Below are 17602 nucleotides of genomic sequence, written 5' to 3'. Positions count from 1 at the left end.
TTACTGTGTATCATATGAGGACATTTTATAATCTGTAAATATTTTTCAGATAATTTTAATGTTTTCAGTAATATACTGACAAAATCTCAGGACTATCCAGTAACAGTCAATATGCTGATTTCAACTTCTATTCATTAACACTTTTTCCCCCTATTAGTGACATTTATTTTTTTGAAATAAAAAGCTAATTGAATTCCCTTGGATTAAAGTCTGTGGCTGCCTCGGGTAATTTTGTTATAACTGGTAGTAAGGTTTTAAGCACCCAATATTGTAATACTTGCTTAAAGATGGTAACAGAGTCACAAAATCTTATTGCTCAAATCACTATATAAATTGTTGGAAATACATTAAAAACTTTACTTACCCTTTCTATTTTATATGGTGCAACAATATTATGTTCTTTAATGAAATATACCTGAGGAAAAATATTAATATTTATAAAACATAACCAAAAATTTTCCCTCTAAAGAGTAATCATAAATTAGGACATATGAGTTGAATGTTTTAAATAGTTATTATATCACCTCTATTTGGAAAAGTACTTGCATTAATATTCATATGGTTTTAAAGTTCTGATATTAAAATAAATATTAAATTAAAAACAGAATAATCCAGACATCAAGTTAGTAACAATTACTGGGCAAGTGAATATTTGTGAATGTTACTATTTGTACTAAGTAACCAAGAAGACAGGGGAAGGAAGCTCATCTAAGTGCTGATTTTCTACAAGATGAATAAAACAAAGTCATTGTGGTATGAAATGTATTTATTAACATAAATACATCACTTCCCTAGAGGTGGCCTGGGCATGTTTTCATCAAAATTCCAGGCTTCGCACCATATATTAAAATTCTGCCAAGGGCCGGGGATTTATCTCAGTAGTTCCATCACCTGCTTTGCAAGCTCAAGGTCCTGAGTTCAATCCTCAGTACAAAAAAAAAAAGTAAATTTTGGGCTCCTGACCTATTTTCACCTCACCACACTACTGCAACTACTCTGATAGCCACATGAGCACAAGATCTCCACATCACCAAATCCAACAGCTGATTCTCAACTTTTCCTTGGCTTTCCTCACAGCATGTCACAGAACTAATGACTCTTCCTGAAGCATATTTCCACTCGGCTTCCAGTACACCTGCTCCTAGTTGTCCCACTCTTCCTAATGTCTAATGCCTGTGAATTGCATGCAAAGCCTTAACCTCTAAACTTTCTGTCCACTCTTGGGCCCTTGCAAATTTTGTCCAGTCCCAGGGCTTTAAAAAACTTTGGAAAAATAAGATCCAAATTGTATAACTGACCATGTGAAATAGGAAGAAAAGGGCTAAAGATGTAGGGGAAGTGGGAAGGGAAGGGGAAAAGAAATAAGGGACAAGAAAAAAATATGAGAAAAGGAAAAAATGGAAATAAAGTCTTTGTAAATAGGGCAGGGGTATGGGGAAAAAATGAAAACCAAGATCTGTCATGTAAAGGTACAAGATCCCAGTGATGAATGTAACTGTACTATATACTTAAACAGTACCACAAAACTCAATGAAAAAAAATTCTGGAAACTTCAACAGCCTCATTTACCTTTCTAGCCTCAGCCTGCCCTCTGAACCCCAAGAGACCAATTGCAATAACATAGTGGGCTTCTCTGGGTCTGGCAGGCAGCTCACATTCTAAACAAGCCTCCCCTACCTCCCCAGGCTTCTTTATGGCAGTAAGGCACCACTATCAACCTAAGTAGAACCTTTCCTGATTGTTTATGCCACGCAACTAACCTATCAGCACATCTGCTAGGGTTTTCTTCAGAATATACTCATATAGTGTCTACCTCTCAACTTCCTGGTCCAAAACATGTGATTCTGAACACCCAAGGGCCTTCTTGCTTCCACTCTTGCCCCTGGCCAGAAGTCCCTGCTTTGTAAACTTTTCTTTTAGTTTAATAACACATATATGCATTGTTGTTCTAGCAGCAACAATAAGAACTGGAAGCAAAACTTCTAAAGCAAAATCTAAAGCATCAGAATTTATGCTGAGAACTTGTGACCTAGTATTTAATAAAAAACACAGAGAAATTGCCTGGTTGTGTACTTGGCATGAAAATTTAAAGTAACACTTGAAAGAGTAGCTTGTGCCTCTGTGCCCATATGTGTTAGGCTGATTTTGCATTGGTTAGGGTTGAGAGCTCTTCTACAAACTATAAAAAGTAGGTAGGAAGACTTGGAGACTTTATTTCTAAGCCTGAAATTAATAAAATAACTAAAATGGATAGTTTTTATAATGGAAACTCTACTCCAAACTAAAAAAATACCTCTTCCTTCCAAATTATGGGTATTCTGGAATAAGATCATGAAGTAGTAAGATCTATAGATATAAGCACACAGGAGGACCAGAGTCAGTCTGACATCATTTAAGTGGACTGGTGCTGGCCTCCGACCTCCTAAATAGATATAAGGCTACAGGAAGAACTGCCATCCCTTCCTCTCAACCCTTCTATGCTGGCTAAGTTCCTGAGGACAAAATCCACAAGCCTGCAGATTCTGCAGATTTAATAAACCATAAGGATCCCACTGGAGATCATATTCTTTTAAAACACTCTCAATTATTACACTTTAAAATCATTTAAACATTAGTTCCAAGGATCTTCATTTGAGATCTTTAGAAAAAAATAATTTCATCATGTAAAAAAAAATTATCACACATACATTCATGTAAGTTAGGAAAAAAATTTTTTTTTATTGGGTGCTTCTTACCTGACTAAAAATGAGTGAAATCCCTGCACATTTTGACCTAAAATGCAGATAAAAGTAATCAGTTACAGAAAAGCTTTTGGGTGAAATAAAATTAAACAATGAAAATTACATACTTTGCAGGGTGTCTATTGGCTGTATATTCTCCATGCTTTCCTATTTTTATACAGTCTCTCAAAGGAATCTGGATAAAATTGAAAGAGAATATTATAAAAATAAGCAAAGGAAAAATGTACACAAAAAATAGGAATGTTTCTGTTCATATTTATAATGTGTTTTACCTTAATAATGGGCTGGGAAATTGCATCTGGTTCAAAAATCACTGATTTTGAACATATTTTTAAGGAGCCTCTGATTTTCCTAGGAATTAAAGCAGAATATAACAGTAAAAAAAAAAAAAAAAATCATGATATCCTTTAAATAAAATGTTTGGCTACTAAGGCTAATAAAAACTCAACAACTCAATTAGAAAGAAAGATATTACTGGAAGGAAAAAAATATTTTCCTCTTTATCTACATAAACGATAGAGAAATCTGCTCATCTTATTTTGATTTGTTGGCCCTTGTACCATATATTCTACATTTATTACTTTATTTGGTCCTCACAATTACTCTTAAGGGAAAACTGAGGACCAAAAACGATAAGGAACTTAGTTTTTGCCAGTATGTGTCACCTGCCTGAAGCTAATAAAAATCTATACACTTTATCTTCTTTTATTGATTAGATTACTTTTATCAATGATCAAACTAAGACAACAGCTTATTATGTGCTCAGAACATAAGAGACACTGGAATATTACTATTAATAAAAGTCACCCTAAGATCAGTTTCAATGAGTAGAGTTAGTCTAAAAGTAGCATTTTCAAGATCTCGGGTTCTTTAAAATCACTTCAGTGACATCTGAATTTTTCCTGTAGCCATTCTTTGGTGTTTCTATTAAACCTCCTACTCTATTCATCCCAGGGATCTACTTTGCCTCAACTAAAATAATTGTCATCAGCCCTCCATCTCTGAGGTTCTGAATCCATACATTCAACCAATCTCAGATAAAAAATATTTATAAAATAGTTTCAGAGTTCCAAAAAGGAAGACTTGAATTTATCATCCACCAAGTACTACAGTGATTCCGTGAAGTTATGTATAGTCATTGCATTAGGCCTCATGAGTAATCTAGAAATGATTTAAAGTATACAGTATGACATCTGTAGGAGATAAGTAAACACTATAATAAACCTCCAGTAGATACCAGGGAAGTATATAAATCTCTCTATAAAGTCTATTGCTTAAAAAGTTTAAGTATCAATAAAACCACTACATTAAGAAGCCCAGCCTTATAGTCTGAGAAGGTCTCTTCCTTGATCCACTCTCCTGGGTAACACTTCCTATTTTTTTATGGGCTGGAAATAGTCACTTAAGCTTTCTTTCTTATATATATATGTTAAAAAAAAATACACACACACACACACACACACACACACACACACTAAATGGATGACAAGGCTCATCATGCTGAAAGTCCTGATTCAGTTTGTAATACTTCCTCAAAGGTTTAAAAATTTTTGTATCATTTATTCATGTTATGTGTATTTACTTTTTTTTTTTGCTACCAGGGATCGAACTCAGGACATTGCACTTGCAAGGAAGGCAGTACCACTGACCTAAATCCCCAGCCAAGTGTATTTACTTTTTTAAACCCACACTTACCCAACAGTGACTTTAAAACACACAAACTTGGGCTGTGTCTATTACTCAGTGGCAAGGCACTTGCCTACCATGTGTAAGACCCTGGATTCAGTCCCAAGTACAGCCTCCTCCCCACCAAAAAACATGAAATTTCTAAACACATACAGAGACACTCAAAATGCCCACTGTACCAATTATGTAGTTTCGGCAACTATCATTCTTGTTTCATGGATAAGCCTCCTGAAACTCTGCTAGATTGTTATGGTTTAGATAAGTGCCCCCCAAAGGCCCATATTGTAAAGGCTTAGTCCATAGAGCAACACCACTAGAAGGTGATGGAAGTTCTAGGACACAGGACAGAGTGAGAGGCCTTCAAGTCACTAGGAATGTGCCTGTTATGGTGACTACATGTCCCTCCAAAGCCTCATGCAGTCAGAGGTGGCTGGATCTAGAGTGTATGATGCTGGGATTGATTCATGGTGCAGTGCTAAAATTAAGAGTATAAGTGCAACCTGCCCAAAGGGTGGTATCCTGGATATAATATCAGGGACAGAAGTTCTCTGGTCTATTGTCACTTGCTTGCTTTTCTACCTTGTGCCCACCACAAACACCCCCCTACACAGTGAGCTCTTTCTCTCTGTGAGCTCTCTCTCTCTCTCTCTCTCTCTCTCTCTCTCTCTCTCTGTGAGCTTTCTCTCTCCCCATCCCCGCTTTTTTTCCCCTCAATAAGATACCAGGGGATCAAACTCAGGACCTTATGCTTGCAAGGTAGGCACAGCACCACTAAGCTAAATCCCCAGCTCCCCAGCAACTGTTTCTGTTCTATAATGCCTGTCTGCCATACCACCCTGCCTTGGAGCCAACCAATTATGGACTGAACCTCTACAAACTGTGAGCTAAATAAACCTTGTCTCCTTTAACTTTGGTGTCAGGTATTTTGTCTCAGCAATGAGGAAAGTAACTACAACAGTACCCTCCAAGGGGATATTGGGATTCTGGGTCCTCTTTCTCATTGTCACTTCCCAGTCAAGTGGTGATCAGTTTTGCTCCTGCCACGATGTGTCACCATGGGCTTAAACACAATCAAAATAAACCTTATCATGTTCTACATTGATTATCTCAGGAATTTGTTACATTACAGAAAGCTGCCTAGCACATGGACTATAGATAGTTATTGACAACATGCATTATCCATAAATACTTTTAAAATGAGTCAATCACAGAGCTCTCTTAATAAATGGCCTATCAGTATCACACCTAAGTCAGGGCCAAAGGTATTCTTCAGTGGTAGAGCACATGCTCAGCCTGCACAAAACGTCCTGGTTCTATCACCAAGACCAAAATACTACTATTAATAATAATAATAATTTAATGTCATCAAGTATACAGTGGTCCATTTTTTCTGCTTGATAAATGTGTTTTTAGTTTGCTCTAATCAAAATCCAAAGTCCATATTACAACTAGTTGGTAGATCCCTCACATCTCTTACTATAAAATAACTTTCCCATACTACAAATTCTGTTGAATCATGTCTGTGGTATTTCTCTACCCACATATTTCCTTTAAGTTATCAGCAAGATTTAGACTTGATCAGATTCTGGTTTGATCTTCTGATAAAACTATGTCTAAGGAGAGGCACATGTCTCGTCTTCCCATCAGCAGGCACCAGAGGATTCTGGTGATGTTAATCTTAATATAGGCATTATGAAATTTTTCAGCAGCTTCTTACCTAATGGTATTAACAGCCACTGAAGATGACTGTCCAGATTAGAGATGGAAAATTCTTTCTGTGAAGACCCTACTAGCTTCTTTGGTTTTACAGGCCATGTGGTGTCTATGACACTATCCATTAATCTCTCTATTGTAAGAGGAAGTCAATCACATGCAGTATGCAAACAAATGGGTGTGCTTATGTTACTAATAAATCTTTTTTAAAAGTTTATTAGTACATGTGTGTAGTACAAATTGTTTATATTCCTTGTGGGAAGTTGGCACCTATATATAACATATCTTAATTCTATTTTTCATCCCTTTTCTCTCATCCACTCATCTCTTGATCTCTCTCTTTTTTTTGGACGTTTGTACATAATATTTACATTTCTGATATGGAGTTGGTTACATGTATATAACACATCTTTATTTCTTTTTTCATTCTCTTTCCTCCTTTCTGTTCACCTCCTTCCATCTCTTGATTGTCTTTTCATTAAAGATCTATCTTCCTATTCCCTGTTATCTTCTATTTTGCTCTTTATTTATAATGAGTTTCTCATATAAGAGGAACCATGTTGATATTTAAGCTTATGTGTCTGATTTATTTCACTTAACATTATAATCTCAAAGTGTATGCATTTGATTATGTTCTTTTAAAAACTTATTTCTTGGCCAGGCATGGTAGCACACGACAGTAATCCCAGCACTTGGGAGGCTTAGGTAGGAGGATGGCTGGGAGTTTGAGACCAGCCTGGACTACACAGTGAGTTCCAGGTCTCAAAAAAACAAACAAAAAAAACTTATTCCTTCCTGTAATTGAACAAATGTATTTTGATAACATACATATTTTTTAGTTTGTGTTTTACACTATCAATCATTTGGAATTCACATGTGACAAATTAATCTTATTTACTTTAAGCACTTCATTGCCAATAAAACTTTACTGACAACAACAATAAGCTGGTCAGATTTAGCCAAAGGGATGTAATGTGCTGACCCCTAGTGTAGATCTATTATTTTACTACGGATTAAATTTTTATCATTCCTTCTATATTGATTAGCTACAATTTGTTAATAAAAAAAAACTTACTTATCAGCAATTTGGTGACCCTGAAGTACAAATTTTACAAGGAAAACAAAAAACTTCAATAACCACTTTTGTACATAACTTTAAAAGATAAGAGTCAAAGGAACAATCTTTTTATTAAGCAACTACCAATCATGAAACAGGGAGATAGCAGATTTTACTTCTAAATCTGATTTATTTATTTATTTATTTTGATTTTGAGTGTTGACTGCATACCAGTCATGTAACTTATAATTATTACTTTGTAACACTACAACCCTAATGTTTGAGAACAGAGTACACTGCATAACTACAGGAGGGGTAAAAGAACTAAAGGGTGAGATAGATCAGAGGCCTTCCAGCAATCTTAGCACAAACACTTTTCGGTTTTAAAAAATACTTGAAATTATGACAGCAATTTATAAACCCATTCTTCTTACTTTCCTAATAAGAAAGAAGAGAGAAAAGCCCTAAATAAGCCTGTATTTCACTGTAAAACTGTCAGAAAGGTTTGTTAGTGGGTAAAACTCCAAAAGCTCTCTTACCTTTCATCATTGCTGCCCCTGTGCTGAATATGATTAGCTGTATGCTGTTCAAAGTAGTATTCCTCTAAGTTGAGCAGCAGCAAGGAAAACCTAGATTTGGGGGAGGAAAAAAAGAAACCACCTTCTTTTACATTAAGTTTTTAGAAAATATGGCAAGCCAAATATTCAAAATATCTGATTCCAAAGTTCTTTCCCATTCATTAATTTGAGCAGCACTTGTGAGGCACATGCCAGGCATTCCTCCCTGAATGTTCTGCCTGCCCTGGAGGTCAAATAATCACTATGCCAAAATATAAACCAAGTAGATGGATGATTCCTGTAGAGAAACCTCAATTTCATAAAATTTAACTTGTTGCCTAAAAAAGCTTGATGCTTTCCCAACTATGGAATTTTCTTCTTGTTAACACCAACTGAACATGCCAGACTTTCCCATCCCCTCCCTGTCTCATGGTGATTTGAATTCATCTGTTTAACTCTTAAAAGATCATGTGCCTCTAGGAGATAGGTCCTTAGTCCCTGGTCAAAACCAAACCAATGCTTTGTACACAATGGTGTTTAACAAGTAAAATAGCCAGGGATTTATCTCAGAAGTTCTGCTGCCTGCCTTCAAAACTGGGTTTGATTCCCCGCACCAAAAAAATAAAAAATAAAAAAAAAAATAAATAATAATAATAAGTAAAATAAACTGAATGGGATGGGACTGGATTATAATAGGTTTTTAAGTGCTTTATAATTTTAAGGAAATGATTTAATACTGCTCTACGCTTTATACTTTTAAAAATAAGGCAATAAGACAAAAAAAAAATAGTTGTATGGCCACAGAAACAAATACATAGCAAAGAAGTGAAAATAAGGTTTCATTTGTTTCATGATAAGGACCAGGAAACATGGCATCTAGAGTTATAGGGGAAAACTCTCATCAAAAGTATGGGATTTGAAACGGATCTTGAAAGTTCTGTGTCAGTGAAGACGGATTAAATGTGGCAGATTACACATGTACAATTTTTTTTTTGGAGACAGGGTCTTGCAATGTAGTTCAGGATGGCCTTGAACTCCTGGCAATCTTCCTGTCTCAGGAACCACCACACCTAACTAAATACTATATCCTTAGTTTGCTTCCTTCTGAAACAACACTGATATGTGAATAAAAGTATTTTTAAAATGCTAAAACTCAAAGACTAAAGCAACTTGAAAGATATTAAAGCATGGAAGAGATGTAGGCAAATCTGTGAAAGAGGAAAAACAGAGGGAATTTGCAAAGCTCAGAAATGAGAGTACGAGATGCCTCAGAGAAGGTAGGTACCAGTGGAAGAAAACAAACACAAATCACAGGAGTGCCACAAAGTCCAGAAACAGCGGGCATCACGTACCAAGATAGTACTTAAATACAAAGTGACAGCCCAAGATCACCAGTCTCTGATATTAAAGAACAAGACCACAACAAGCAGAAAGAACACAACTGGGAGAACTGGAGATAATGCAGAGAGAAGAAAAGGTCAAAAGACTATAATTAATACCCTTACAAAGAAGAAATTATATACACGACAAGAGAAGAGATTGCTCACTAGAACAAAAAAACCTGACCCCGAGTAATGACTCATAAAAAATTAAAATTAATGATAGCAAGAACCATTTTTAACATCCTAATAGGTGGCTTTTATTGACTTGTCCTCCATTTCTGAATCCATGAGCAAGAATTAGTCATGTTGGGTTCAATGCCCAGTACCAAAAAAAAATAAAAGAATTACTCATAGGTTAATCTGCCAGAGCACAGTATGAAATGCTTGATATTTATTCTGAATTGCAATATAATCACAAGACTTAGGAATGCTAAGAACAGACCACTGATGCATTAGATCATTTCCAAGAAGGTGAAAATTAGGGAGACTCATTAGTTGCCTTGTCCCTTTATATTTAGCTTGTATCCGAATAACTGAAAACCCTTTTCTTGGGCTAGAGCTGTGCGATCCTCCTTTCTTTCCGCTGATCTTCCTACTCTCCTTTGCTTTCCCTCTATAGAGGGAAAAGAAATATTCTTCAATAAGATAATGTCACAATTTTGTGTCTATGAAACACAAGTCACTCTCAGTGACAACTAGCTCTTCCATATATTAAAATACATTCATATCAATAAGAATTAAAGTCATCATTTTGGTAAACAAATGAATTATAACCTCATTAATCTATCAGTATGCATATTTAACAAGAAATGTATAATACATAGAGAAGGGACATAAATCATACCATTTAAAGTTAATGAATTAAGAACTTTTCTTTTGCTTTCATTTAATTATAAAGTTGTTATATCTGCTTTAAATTTTTTTCTGTGTAAAAATTATTACATTAAATTTTGTGGGTTCTACAAACTGTAATACATGAAGTAAGTGTCTATGCTTTCAAAATTTTAAATCAATGCTTTGCAATTTTATGGTTTTATCCATTAGTATTATACCAGGCTATAAATTCTTTCTTTAGGAAACTCTTGGCCTGGAGCCTGCATATCCCTAGTTTAATCCAATCTTTACAAAAGCATGTAGTTATTCTCTTTAGGATAAAGAGAATCACTGAACAAGTCAACTTCACTAAAAAGACGTTATCCTCTCTGTCACCTGGATTTCAAAGCATATTTATATGCCTAATTAACAATACTAAAATAGCTCTACTCCAGGGATCCCATAAGGATACTGCATTCACAGCTGCTCAAAAATTACTCAACATTCTGTTGATGAGTAGTGTTAATAGTATATCCAGATTGCATTACTAGTCAATCCTGGATCTAGGCTCCAGGTGTAAAAAAAAGGCTTCACTGTATTAGGAAGAACTTGGGAGGTAACTGCAATGCCCTAGGGATGGGCATAGAGCCATGGGACAGGGGAGAGCTCACAAGGGCAATGCATTTGCCATCTGTACTCTGAATATCCCAACACCATCCTTTGATGACTATGGACTATTAGTGTCCCCACCACAGGGCTGTGTTAACCAAACTGGACTTTTTTTTTTTGAGACAGGGTCTCACAGTGTAGTTGAGACTGCCCTGGAACTCACTATGTAGCCCAGGCTGGTCTCAAACTCACAGCGATCCTCCTGCCTCAGCCTCCTGAGTGCTGGGATTATAGGCGTGCGCCACCATGCCTGGCTTTTTTTTTTTGGTTTTTTGAGAGAAGGTTTCTCTATGCAATTCATTCAAGCTGACCTTGAACTCACAGTGATCCTCCTGCCTCAGCTTCCAGAATACTGGGATTACAGTCATGCATCACCATGCCTGGCTGGACTTTTTTAAATTTTAAACAGACTCTGGAAATGGGTTGTGAAATAAGGCAGAAATTAAGAAAACTGGGGGTCAAACAGGGCAAAATGACAATCCTGTGAACACCCCTTGCAATGGAAATGCCTATTCAGTAATACATTTGACAGCAATCCCTGAAGCGAATTGTAGGGCCAGAAACAGTGTGACACCATTTCCTCACCCAACATAAGGATCAGAGATGACACTGTTCTATCAAAAGATACGTTAACAAGAGAAAAATATACCAAATTTATTTAGTTAAAGTTTTATGTGACACAGGAGCCTTCAGAAATAGAGACAAGAAGACCTAGAAAACTATTTCAAGCTTAGGTTTGATGAGAGCTGTGCAAAAATGTGAATGGACAGACGGGTGACAGACTGATGGGAAACCTGGCAAGGCCCAGCAGGTCAGATTCTCCCGGGTCTTTCTGTGCAGCACTCCTCCTTCCTGGGTATGGGCAGGACTCCTCTGAAATGAAGACAAAGGGAAGGAAAGCAACCTTCCTAGGTTTTATGACTTGCTTTAGGGAAGGGGTACTACTTTCCGTTTTTTTTTTTAATTAAAAAATTTTATTTTATCCCATCCCCCCTCAATACTTCCCCTATGTACAAAGCTTTGTTTTCATTTTTTCTATTTTCACTTTTTTCTTGTCCCTTCCTTCTTTTCTCCCTCACTTGTACCCCTTCCCATTCGGACATTTTCTTCCCATTTCCCAACAACCACTTTAGAGGGATTCTACTTTCTATTTCTACCTGGAAAAAGAAGAATTCTGGTTTTTATGACTCACTTTTGGGGGGACAAAGAAGCCAAAGGCAGAAGGGCAGGAAAAGGTCAGAGGCTTTTCTTCTGATGCTTTCCAACCTCTTTAAGGAACTCCACGTTGCAAAGTACCACCCTTCAGGATATCATTTTCTGAGCCCCAACACAGTCATTCAAATAATGTCTTTCCAAGCAACTACACCAATATTAACTTCTCCTTTCTTAATTCTGATAAGAATCACAGAAAGAAACCTTATCCTCTGCCAAAGTTCAAATGATCTAAATATACTGCATTTTCCTGGCCATAACTCTTGGCAACAGAGATTAAAATAACATGACTTTACTTCATAGCAGATTTCTACAGGTCACTAACGACAACTTACTCTGTGTGATTCATAACCTCATCTACAGTTAGCACTACATACATTTATGCACACGTGAGTTCAAGGAGTCTGGGCTATATAGTGATTTTAAGGTCAGCCTGACAGCAACACCCTGTCTCAACAACTCCAGAAATTAAGTAAAACTCCAAAGCTCTGTGCACTGCAATAAACTGAAACTTCAACAGGTGAAGCAAAGGCCTGTAATTAGATCTCAGTCTTCATTTCAGAATGTTATTAGCACTGCCACTTCCTGTTTTCTGATCTGTACCAGGTACACACCATCACTGTTTCACCCACCATATGATCTATAACAAATGAATACAATTAAGTCGCTCTGTGGCCCTTTCCAAAACTATGTTTTTTTTTTCTCTCTCACCATAAATTCCTGTACAGATGTTTATCTTCTTGATGTTGCAAGCCAACTGCTTTTTGTGTTATTAGTCTTTCCTTTTACAAAATTCTGTAACTTGATTCCTGTCATAACTAGATCCAGTAACACCTACAACACACACTAAAATCCTCTTTTATCATAAAATCTGGTTCGTTTTATTACCTATGTTCTGGAGACATCTGTACAGAGACATCTGCATCTGAATGACCTAACAGTGTAACAGTATTTCTATTTCCTGTATGCATTGCTTCTCATGGAAATGATCGGCACCTCCTCCACTTCAGAAACACTTTATCTCCTGACTGCTGACCTCCAGTAACCAATTTCACTATCCACCTGGCCTTTTTAGTCCTTCCCCTCCAAAATAAGTTTAAAGCTCTACCTTTCAGCCAGAATTGGGAAATTATATCCTCCTCCATGTGAGATGTAGTTATTTCCCCACCAAGACAGTTCAGAAATTAAAATTCTTTGCATTGACACCATGTATAAAGTTAATAGTTTCTAATTTCAAGTCTCAACAGTCTATGAGAAGAAAGGTAAAAAATATCTCTTATTCTCTTAAGTTTCCTAATCAAGAGACATAGCTAGGCTGGGAAAGATGTCTTCATAAGCCTTATGAACACTATGAAGATACATAAGGATGTAGAGTTTAAGGAACGAATAAGCAAACAAAACAATTGGGATGAATTCATAACTACTATTATTTACAGTAGTGCTTCTCACACTTTAATGTGTACAAAAGCATCTCAGGATCTTGTTAAAATAAGAGTGGGAGCAAACAGGCAGGACTTTGAAGTAACCACCTGAAAGAAAACGGACAGGCAGCTGTACATTCCAGATGGTGAAACAGGCAGCTAATTAATCCACTAAGCTGCTGTACTGCTGAAGATAAAGAAAGAGGAATGCATGGACAAATGGATAAAGTGGTATACGTAAATGTGGAGTCAGATTGACAGAGAACAGACCCTAAATTTCATTATACCTTCACAGTAGCAACACTTACTAAACTCTCCCCCACCTGGGTAGGCTACAACAATGTTTCTAAGAATTTGAACCATTCATAAAATGGCACATGTGTGCTGAAAGATTTGCCCTTCTGGCTAGAAGTCCCTGTCCCTTTTACTGACCAAAAGAAACAAAAAAAATGACATTCTCTTGAATCCTTCTAAAAGGAAATGTAATCTGGGGAGATGGCTGCTCTGCGCAGTAGCCACCTGTACTGTTCCATCCTGAGCTGCTTTGCCTACAGGGTAACCTAGCCTGCTGTACTTCTTTACTGAAATAGTTTTCCTTTTTTCTCAAAACTTTTTTATTGGTACATTTTAGGTATACAATATCATGACATTCATTATTGAGAATTTGTACCTTTACATAATGTATCTTGGTTCTTATTTTTCCCCATTCCCCTGCCCTCCCTTTCAACTCCTCTTACCCCTCCTTAAAAAGACTATTTCTGTTTTTTTCCTTTTCTCATATTTTTTTCTTTCCCCTACCCCTCCCACTTTCCCTTTGCACCTATCCTTTCCTATTTCACATTATCTATTATACATTTTGATCATTAGTAACACTTTGTTTCTCACACCAGAGAAACTATTCAGAATTTACACGTGTCCTATTTATTTCACTTAAGAAAGTATGGCCTCAGTGTGCATCCCTTTGGCTATAAATATCTCAAGTTTTTCATTCTTTTTGTTTTTTTGAGACAGGGTCTCACTACATAGTTAAAACGGACCTGGAACTCACTATGTAGCCCAGGCTGGTCTCGCACTCACAGCAATCCTCCTGCCTCAGCAACCTGGGTGCCGGGATTACAGGCATGCACCACCATGCCTGGCAAAGTAATCTTTTACTTTTGGTACCAGGGATTGAACTCGGCACTTGCGAGGCAGGCGGTGGAACCACTGAACTAAATCCCTGGTCCTCTAATTTCTCATTCTTTATGGCTGAGTAGTACTCTTATTTTTAAAAATCATATATTCTTTATCCAGTGTCCAGTTGATGGGCAACTGGGCTGCTTCCAAATTTTAGCTATTACAAACTGTGCTATGAACATGCGTGCACATACAGTGGTATGGTATGATTCTTTTAATTCTTTGGGAAGATACCCAATAGGTTACTACTGGTCAAATGGGACCAGTAATCCTAGTTTTTTGAGCTATCTCAAATTTCCACAGGCACCAATGATTTCCACAGTGGGTGCACCAGTCTACTTCAAAACTAGTTCATGTTCATTGCCACCTTGCAGGACACAGAATGCACTATAGTTGACAAAAAATACAAATCTAGGATGGAGCCTGAGGTTTTCCAGGTCTAACAAGCTCCAGGCATGCTCATGCTGCTGGCTCACAGAGGAGTTTGACTATGAGGGTTGTAAAATCAACATAAACCTGGCTTCAACCATTTCAGAATCACTTTAAACCTAAGATAACATTAATATAAGCAATGGCTGGTAGCCCATATGCCTCATTTAAAAATAACACAGTATGTTACAGGAGAAAGGGATTGAAGTTGGATCAAAAAACATTAGGGTTAGGAGCCACGCCTTCTCCCGCCCCAGCCACCATCGCTCCAGCACCTGGAAGGCAGCCTGGGCCCCAATCCACTGCAGGAAGGAGAGCCACACCTTCTCCCGCCCCAGCCGCCATCACTCCAGTGCCAGGAAGGTAGCCACGTGGGCACCCCTAAACCCCCATAATTCCCCTTACCCCACCCCCCACACTCTAAAACCTCCTGATTGTGCCAGTCTTTTGAACAAATCTGCAGAGGCAGAGGTGGTTATAAAGGGTATTTTTCTGAGTTCCCAACTTTGACCATCTTTAAAGAAAGGGCGTGGGAAACCTGTAGAAGAATGGTGTGGAGTTCAACCAACCATTCAGAAGGTTGGGGCGCTCAATCTGGGCCTTGGAGCCCGAGGTCAGTCTGTGTCATGGGGTTCAGCCATCAGCTAACTGAGATCAGGGGTCTTGCGTCCTAGCTCTGTCTGAGCCATTAAATGTTAGATATACTATATTGAAATTTTGTTCACTGCAGACATGTTCTGGATTGCTTCTTGATTTCAATTTAATTCAAATGATTTAAGGGTGATAGACTAGTGACTACCACAGATGGTCAGTTTCCAAGTTGTGCTTCATCTTAATGTGTTGCTGATTGTATCAGTTGGGATAAAGGATTGTGGTTGATTTGATGAGCTGTTTTCTCTGATGTTATGAAGATGAGAATGTCTGTGGGTCGTTAGAGACCCAGAAGCTAGGGCGCAACTTTATCAGGAAGATTTGGGTGATAACCCAGAGATTAAAACAAGGATAGTCCAACAACAAAAATAAAAATAAGAAAACACTTAAGCAAGACACAAAGGCAGACTTCCAGTTCACCAATGGCAAACAGTAGGGCAAATGAGGATGAAAAGGCCAATAGTGAACCACCAGGACACTCTGAACTCAAAGCACAGGAAGTAACAAAACACATAAATCAGGCTCTAGGAAAACTCAAAACAGAAATAATTTCCCAGATAATCATAGAGATAGTGAGCAAAATGGAAGTCGTGATTCAAGACTCTACAGCAGAAACTGACAAAAAAATAGATGAGCTCAGGACCATGATAGACGCTATGAAGGCCCAGCCTAAGAAAGAAATGGAAAAAATAAACACCCAACATAGGAAAGAAATGGAATCCATAAAACAAATTCAAACAGATATCCAGGAGATTAAACACTCCATTGAAAGTATATGCAACAGAATAAAAGAATGCAAAGATAGACTTTCAGATATAGAAGATAAGATTGCAGTCAGTGACCATGAAAAGAGATCTTTATGCAAAGATAGACTCTTAGATATAGAAGATAAGATTGCAGTCAGTGACCATGAAAAGAGAGGTAGGCCTCTTAAAAACAGTAAGGGATCATGAGAAATCGATCCAACATCTCCTAGATGATGCAAAGAAGAATAACATAAGACTGATAGGAATCCATGAAGTAGCAGGAGAAAATACAAATGACTTTAAAAAGCTGTTTGCAGAATTAATGACAGAAAACTTCCCAAACAGAAGGGAAGAATTTGACATTCAGATAACTGAGGCATATAGGACCCCAACTAGCCACAATAAAAAAAAAAATCTACACCTAGACATATAATAATCAAGATCCCAGAAACCCAACAGAAGAACAAAATACTACAAGCAGTAAGAGAAAAGAAACAAATCACATGCAAAGGAAAGCCCATCAGAATCACAGCAGACTTTTCAACACAAACCCTTAGGGCAAGGAGAGCCTGGAATGAGATATTTCAAGTACTAAAATAGAAAAACCTCCAACCTAGACTGATGTATCCTGCAAAACTCTTTCAAAATGGATGGGAAATAAGACACTTCCACAACAAAGAACACCTGAGAAACTACATGAATACCAAACCAATACTATAAGCAATTCTAAGTAAGTTCCTAGAAAAAGACAATGAAGGCAACAACAACATGAGGCCCAACAGAGCAAATCAAAAAGGCAAGGCAAGAAACTAAAAGGAGAAGGTGAAAAAGTTAAAAGAGTCAACAAAAGGCCAATAACATGTCAATAATAAGTCAGTACATATCAGCTATAACCATCAATGTCAATGGCCTCAACTCACCAATCAAGAGAAACAGACTGGCAAAATGGAATAAGAAGCAAAATCCAACACTATGTTGTATACAAGAAAGACACCAAGTGCAAAAAGAATCGCACAGACTGAAAGCGAAAGGATAGAAAACAATTCTCCATGTGACAGGAGCCCAGAAAAAGCAGAGGTAGCAATCTTATTTGCAGACAAAGCAAATTTCAAACCAAAACTGATTCTAGTATTATTGATGTAGGACAGTACTGTATCATACCTCTGTGAATGTAAAATATCTTGTACCTGCTTTATGATACATAGTAGTGACCGTGCTTTATCAGAGCCACATTTAATAATATTACTCTAGAATGTTCTCTTTCTAGTTGATGATTAAGATGCTAATAAAAAAAAATGGTGCCAGGTACCACAACAGCAACAGAACTTTACTGTTTTCTCGATGTTATT

At 37.2% G+C, this 17602-nt stretch overlaps 1 protein-coding gene across 1 annotated transcript in view; it reads right to left on the bottom strand.

Moving 5' to 3' along the window:
* The window catches only part of Nsmaf (neutral sphingomyelinase activation associated factor), a 66061-nt gene that overhangs the window by 38102 nt on the left and 10357 nt on the right, over positions 1-17602 (bottom strand). The window contains exons 4-8 of the mRNA XM_033759089.1: positions 7737-7826; positions 3014-3092; positions 2849-2916; positions 2736-2772; positions 365-415 (exon numbers count right to left, since the gene is read on the bottom strand). Of these exons, the coding sequence (XP_033614980.1) occupies positions 365-415; positions 2736-2772; positions 2849-2916; positions 3014-3092; positions 7737-7826 (325 nt within the window). The remainder of the gene's footprint in view (positions 1-364; positions 416-2735; positions 2773-2848; positions 2917-3013; positions 3093-7736; positions 7827-17602) is intronic.

This window comes from Fukomys damarensis, unplaced genomic scaffold (assembly GCF_012274545.1).
Source record: "Fukomys damarensis isolate Sample0158 unplaced genomic scaffold, DMR_v1.0_HiC HiC_scaffold_5, whole genome shotgun sequence".
Taxonomy (NCBI): domain Eukaryota; kingdom Metazoa; phylum Chordata; class Mammalia; order Rodentia; family Bathyergidae; genus Fukomys; species Fukomys damarensis.
This window is presented reverse-complemented; position numbering and strand designations above follow the sequence as displayed.